Source organism: Gavialis gangeticus, unplaced genomic scaffold (genome assembly GCF_001723915.1).
Source record: "Gavialis gangeticus isolate Ggan-Ray unplaced genomic scaffold, GavGan_comp1, whole genome shotgun sequence".
NCBI lineage: Eukaryota > Metazoa > Chordata > Crocodylia > Gavialidae > Gavialis > Gavialis gangeticus.
In genome coordinates this window covers 80,079,713-80,086,539 of record NW_017729025.1, presented here as the reverse complement: position 1 = coordinate 80,086,539, position 6,827 = coordinate 80,079,713, and the positions used below count along the sequence as shown (strand labels likewise).

Genomic DNA, 6,827 nt, shown 5'->3' with positions numbered 1-6,827 from the left:
GTGCCTGCATCTGGGGAGTTTGCAGCTGACTGCCGAGGACAGGCATAAACTTCAGTCTCCCCAGCCCTGGCACGGGAAACTCCAGGTCTCTTCATGCCAGCAGGGAGTAGCCCACTCCATTTAGTCCGCAGATCTTGTTTTTCATTATGCTCCTCTTCCCCCTCTCAGAATTTGTTTCATTATGCCCCTTTCCCCCTCCTTTTTTTTATTTGTTGGCCTCTCTTGGTCTTTTGGGATAGTCATCTTTCTGCTTTGAGCTAACTAACCTCATACTGGTGGGGGCATAGGGGGGGTGACATCTCCCTTCAAATTCAGCTTAACTGTGCCTTCAAACGTAACTAGCAGAGTCACTGGACTCCTGGAGGCTAAAGGAGAAAAACGCTTATTAGGGAACTTTGTGTAGTTCATCTCTTGCCTGAAGGGGCAGCCCACAAAGTTATTGTTGTGCTACATCCTTTCACTGGAGTTCAGCTGCAGTGGGTTGAACAATCTGGTCTGATCAGGCTCTTCTTCCACCAGATAAAAGCATATTTGTGTTGTCCTCATTTGTTCCTATGAATATCTCACTTCATCAAGGGTTTTGTAACAGCGCTCATCACCATAGTATCTGTGCACCTCCCAAAAGGTTTATTTAAGGCTAAAAAAAACACCTCTGTTGCAGCTTCTTTAACTGATGAGATCATTTCCTTATTGTTAGATTCAGGCACATTGTTGTGGGGGAAAAATGGTTTTGCCCTTTTGCCTCCTTAGCAATAAGTAAACTTATTTGCCACATTACTGACAAAGTAGTAAGTCAGGTGCCTGCCATAGGCAGGGATTTAAAATGAGTAATTTGAAAGAAATTAATGATCGTAAGGAAAAAATTGCTTTTGGAATGGTGGCAGCTAATGTGCGTTGAAATAAATGCTTTGGACTATATAGAGCACAAAGTATTTCTGTAACATGGTGCCTTGCAACATGGCAAGCATTCATTCCTGTGTGTACAAGTTGTAATAACACCCAATAATCCAGATAATGGGAAGATTTCTACTATTGACTCTGTTCAGGAATTTAAAGTTCTTTTAAAAAAAAACCCCAAACATTTATTATATTGAAATTCTCCACATGAATGTTACTTTTTCCAGCCCAGAAGGGGAAGGAAATGAAGAGTTAAAGGAATTTGGTAGTCCTAAACTTAGACCAGCAAGCTTTGTTGTGGGAAGCTAGCTTGCACGTGTATGCTGAACCCTCCCTCTGTTTTTCCTGCCTGCTCTGTTCTCAAAAATAGGCATGAACTGTAGCATACGAGAATTTCACTGCCAATGCACTAGCTTTCTTAGGCAGCAGGTTTTCTTTTTTCTCATGAAAGATGCGGTAGGCAAATTGTATGCATATGTTTTTACATTGCTATAAACAACCCTGATTTGTTTGCGTGTCCCAGTTGAGAAATTATGATAGTCTGTGTTTGTTGGTAAGATTTCCTTTGAAAAGGGCTAAAAGATTTTATTTCAGGGTGCTCAAAGTAAGTGGCTGGACTTGTCAACCTTGACATTTTCATTTTAGAGTCCAGAAGAAATATCTGTTGGGCTAAGATTTTTTAAGATCTTAGCCAAACAGACTGGGATGTGAACCAGGATTTCCTGCTGCTGTTAAGGCCCTTCTGTTAAATGTTTAATTTACCTGATAAGCTTGGGTTTGGGTTGGTCACATTTTAAGTCATTTCATGAATATCTATAGATCTATGTATTCAGTTCTAATACTATTAGGTGTTGTTTTGTTTCTTGAGGAACACATATTTTCGTGCTGTCTTTACCTCTGCAACTTCTTTAACTGGATTAAATTAAATTAAATACCAGGTTTATATTTATATGGGGGAGGGCTTGAGGGACCTGCTGGATCCAGTCTTATAAAATTACTATTAACATCTCCTTCAGGGCTGGGATTCCCTTTACTAGTCTTCCATCCTGTTAAATGCTTCGTAAACCAGAGCAAAGGAAGAGGCTCAGAAGAATTGAATTACACTTCCTTGTTGGAACTGGGTGGAAGTCCTGGAGATGGATCTCTTAGGAGACTGTCTTCAAGTTGGGTTAGATGCCAAGGTAATAGTAAGGGACTCCTGGCTTTTGTCAAACTTTCCTCTACTTATCACATGTGCACAATGAACTCTGAAATGGCAATTTCATGTTTACTTAACCTCTTTGGCTGGTGTTAGGTTGGGAATATCACTAGTGTATATAAAACCCCCACTTCAGACCCTGAAACTAAACATGTCTCTTGACTTCTCTAATTCTACATGGGACTAAAGAAATAGTGTTAACCATAGATTTTATGACAGAGAAGTGGGCGTGCAATAGTGGGATTATTAAATTTGGGCACTTCTTTGCTTAGGCTGAGGGTAGGGAATAAGGTAACTGGGAGGGAAACTTGGGTTATAATTAGTGGAAGAATCTTACAGAACATTGGCAGAAGCAGCTTCATCAAGTTTTTGCAAATCTTTGGATATTTAGTTCTCTTAAAGCCCTAGCTGCTGTAGTCCTGTGATTACCATAGTATCTCAATTGTTAAAATACAGTTAATGAAGGTGCCAACTCTTTTGATCACAAAATAAGTGAGAAAATGTTGATTGAGTGGATCTGAAAGTTCAGAACCAGAAGGCAAATAAGAACTCCAGAATGGAATGGGTGGGTGCAGAGGCAGGAGGGACACTGTGAGGGACTGGCATGACTTTCAAAGCAATGGCCTTATGCCCCCCTGTGATTTTAGGGAATGAGGCTGGGGACATTATTTCTGTGACCAGTCAATGAATTTTAAGACTTTGAACCATAGGTGGAGCTTTAGACACATGTTGACTTCAGAGCTCTCTGTTCAAGGCCTGCAGAACTTGATCACAGACTTTAATTATTATTCTATTACTCATCTTTCCAGTCCATGTGGACTGGTCTTCAGTTCTTGAAAAGTAAGACTTTGGGAGAGCAGGGAGAACTGTGTATTCCTTTCTGGAATTAGAGAGGCTTTATGCTATTCTGTAATCTGTCTGTGTCTTAGCTCTTTTCTCAAATGTTTGTCTATTTCAGGAAAAATGGATCCCTCCAGCTACCTGGAAGAAGACTATTCCAGCCTGGATGGGCTGGATGATGATGTGTTTCACTCTGATGACTTTGGACTCGCAGGTCAGCCTGGTGAGATGACCTCTACTGGCATTTTCACACAGAACCAGTCCTACAGCTGCCTTTTGGGGAGATTTCAACTTTTCCCACTCACTCACTGCTGTGGTCCTGGCAGCAGGCATGCTGAACAGCAGGATAAGGCAACTCAAACACTCAACCCATCCTCTTCCAGTCAGGATGTAATGTTGCCTTGTGGAGTCACTGAAGAGCCTCAGAGACTCTTCTATGGTAAGCGACTTCCAGAGTCACTAGCTTTGCAGCAAGGAAAGTCACCCTCTAGGACTTTCTCCCTTTCCTCCACCTCAACCAGACAGCAGAGGGTTACTTACTGCTGTTATGCTCCCTGACAAAAGATTTTTTTTCCTTTGTTTCTCATCATTGCTTGCTCAGTGAAGAATCTATCCTCTTGCTCATTGCTTTTGCCATTCTTTATGCACCTATGCCTTTTGAAGTTGAGTTGCTTCTAATACTTAAGTGCAGTTGTAAAGCTGCAGGCAGTAGAGTTTGGTAGAGTGCTTCCTTCACTTAAAAGTACTTTTTCTTCCCTTTGACTGCAAAGTATTAATTCCCTCCAATCTAGAGGCTACTTATGTGAATCTTCCCATGTCTTTGGGACTAGCTAGGAGTTCTCAGTGCAGAGAGGGGAAGTACAAAGACTTCAATGTCGCAGGCCTGATTTTTGAGTTCTTTGTAGAGGGAAAATATTGGGTGGGGAGGGGAAAAAATGTGATCAAATATTTTTTCTATGGTAACTGACAGGTTACCACGTTTCTACGATTTAATTTCAGTTAAAGCTGAATAAGAGATGCATCATTCTTGACCTTCATTCAGGTAAAAAATAGAATCCATGCTAACAGTCACGTTCTTCCTGTGGCTTCTCACACGCAGCATTTGTTGAAATGGAGCCATGCATTTGTATCCGGTTGGCCCTAAATGCTGGGTATCATGGCAAGCCTGACTTGGAAGTTGCAGTGAGGGTTAAGGCAATGAGATTATTGTGTTGTGGAGGCACACAAGTGTTGGGTAATTGTAATACTGTAATTGCAAAGAAAATCCCAGTACTTGACTGAATTATAAACAACCCTGATCCATGCATGAGATACTTTTCCTGCTGGCCATTTGGTTATGAGAGAGAACACAACACTTTATGCTTGATTAATATAAATCTAGTTGGAAAACCAAGTAGATGTTTTACTGACTACTTAGAATAAATATTCATTGTTTAGGCTGCAGATGCTAGACTTCAGCCTATATTGCATATTCAGGATAACATGCATGTTTTTCCTTCATAATGTGCAATAAGGGAACCAAACTTTACCTTGGCAATTTTCACTATTGAGCTTTTTCCTCTCTAATGTTTTTCAGGGAACGTTGGGTACCGTTTACGTGTTCCCCCAGTTGGCTTTGCTCTGAGTCCACACCTCCAAGAGGAACATCAGGAAGGTCACCAAGAAGTACGTGCTGAGGTCCAAATTGCACGGAAATTACAGTGTATTGCAGACCAGTTCCACCGGCTCCATGTACAAAGGGTAAGCTGTTTTTTGTAGGAGATGGGGATTTTGTTATCCTAGTGTGGCACTCTGTGAATGTTTGAATCAGATTAATTTTCCCCTTCTTGTTTTCTATGGGCAGTTATTGTTCTTGTTGATTATTCAGAATACATATAGGTCGCACTGGAGTTGCTAAGGCAGTGGTTCTCAAACAGGGTACTGGTGTACCCCAGGGTACCACCAGATCCTTTGAAGGGTGCCCCTGAGGTATGAGGAGATAAGCAGATAAGTGCAGACTGAGGCTTGTCCTTGCTTGGATGATCCCCTGACCCCCACTTCCCAGCCCCTCTGTAAGTAGATAAGCTCTGTTTATATATAAATTTGTTTTTTAAAATTGAGTGCTGTTTAATTCAGAAGTTAAAGAGGGGTGCCTTGAATCCAGTGAGGGGTTTCTTGAGTCCAAAAAGGTAAAGAACCATTATGCTAGTCTTTGCTGTGAGAGAGTTCTTGTCAGTGCCTATCATATTTGTGGCACTGTATGACACCATCGGGTCTCAAAACCTCATCTCATGTTCTTGCTTGGTTTTTAAAAAATATAATGACAAAAACTTATCTTTAAAATCCTGAAGTTGTCCTTTCCTTCCTTCCCTGGCCTCTAATCTCTATTAAATAGAAAAGAAGTGGAACTCCCTGATCACCCAAAGTTATGGGATAGACATAGGCCAGGGTGACCTTCCCTTTGATCTGTAGGCCTAGCAGGCAGAGTGCACAGGCTGTAATGCGTGCTTGCCTCATCTTGCTCTTGAAGAAACTCCATCTTCTCAAGGAGGGCTACAGGCTAGGACCTATATGCAGGGATGGGCAATTATTTGTGCTGGAGGGCCGCTTAACAAATTCTAGTGAGCTGTTGAGGGCTGAGGGTGGTGGCAGTGGGGAGATGCCAATCGATCCTATCTGGGCCATCGCCAAGAGCCTGAGGAAGGACTGCACCCTGCTCCTCTCTGCTGCAGCTGGGGCTGGGCCATGCAGCCTGCAGACTCCTCAAACCATCTCTCTCCTTCTTCTCCTCTGTTGCCTGGTTTCCTGTTGGTGCTGCCTAGTCCTGGCACCATGGCTGCTGGCAGCCAGGTCTGCACAAGATGGAGCATGATGCACTGTGTCAAGTAGCTGTGTCACCTGCCTACTACAATGAGCTGCTGTCACTGCACTACACTGGGAAAGTTGAGGGTAGCTGCCCCAGGTCAATCCCCCTTGCAGCCAGCATGGACTCACCTCCTGGCAGGATCACAGTTGCAGTGGCTCATTGCAGCAGGCAGGCAGCACAGCTGCTCGGCACGCTGCATTGTGCCCCATCCCATGCAGGCCTGGCTGTGGTGGCCACGGTGCCAAGACTGTGGGCAACTGCAGCACCAACAGGAAGCCAAGCATGGGGCACGAATGTGGGGGAGGGTGGGGTGGCAAAGGAGTCTGCACGCTGCACGGCCAAGCCTTGGATGTGGCACAGCGGAGCAGTGTGGGGCGCAGCCCTCTCTCCTCAGGCTTTCAGTAGTGGTTGGCAGGCTGGATTGAATTAATTGGCAGGCCAGATACAGTCCACAGGCCAGATTTTGCTAACCACTGACCTCTATAGCAACTCTTCTGTAAGCTTCAGAGGATGATACACTGCTTCCCTCACCCTAGAGCAACAGTTCCCAGTCCGTGGTACGAGTACCTCCAGTGGTACGCAGACAACTGGTCAATGGTATGCATTAACTTATTTATTATAATTACTTTTATATGACAAAAATTTGCTGGTGGTGCTTAAGGTTGTACCGTTTTAAATTGGTGACATGCAATCTGCCAGGGTTTGGGAACCACTGCCCTAGAGCACTTTCAGTTGCATTCAAGTTAGGAGGGGAACTTGGCTCTTGGACAGATGTTGATATGGCTCCAAGTTGGGCAAAGATTGGATCGCCCTCAGTTCGTGAAGATAAGGACATTTTGGAACTCTTCCTTTTGCAGTCCTGCTGCTTGATCATGAATTATTCTAGACAGATAAACCGGAGGCCTGTTCAAGGTTGCTATCTAGACTCTGGGTGGCATTCTGCGCCTTCAGAAATAACCAACTTCTGACAGAACTCTCTTCTATGCAGTGTATGTTGGTGTTTGGGTTTTTGTTTTTTTGGGTTTGGTTTTTTTTTTTGGGGGGGGG

The 6,827-nt window shown here is 43.6% G+C and overlaps 1 protein-coding gene across 4 annotated transcripts in view; it reads left to right on the top strand.

The window, feature by feature from the left end:
• Window positions 1–1,913: 1,913 nt before the first annotated feature.
• The window catches only part of BMF (Bcl2 modifying factor), a 20,479-nt gene continuing 15,565 nt past the window's right edge, over window positions 1,914–6,827 (top strand). The window contains exons 1-4 of one of the 4 annotated variants that reach the window (XM_019518988.1): window positions 2,851–2,935; window positions 3,054–3,374; window positions 4,512–4,675; window positions 4,803–5,043. In XM_019518988.1, the coding sequence (XP_019374533.1) occupies window positions 2,908–2,935; window positions 3,054–3,374; window positions 4,512–4,675; window positions 4,803–4,832 (543 nt within the window). In that variant the 5' untranslated portion in view covers window positions 2,851–2,907 and the 3' untranslated portion in view covers window positions 4,833–5,043. Of the gene's footprint in view, window positions 2,079–2,848; window positions 2,936–3,053; window positions 3,375–4,511; window positions 4,676–4,802; window positions 5,044–6,827 lie in introns of those variants that run through there. The other 3 variants (XM_019518987.1, XM_019518986.1, XM_019518985.1) reach the window with 3 other exon arrangements.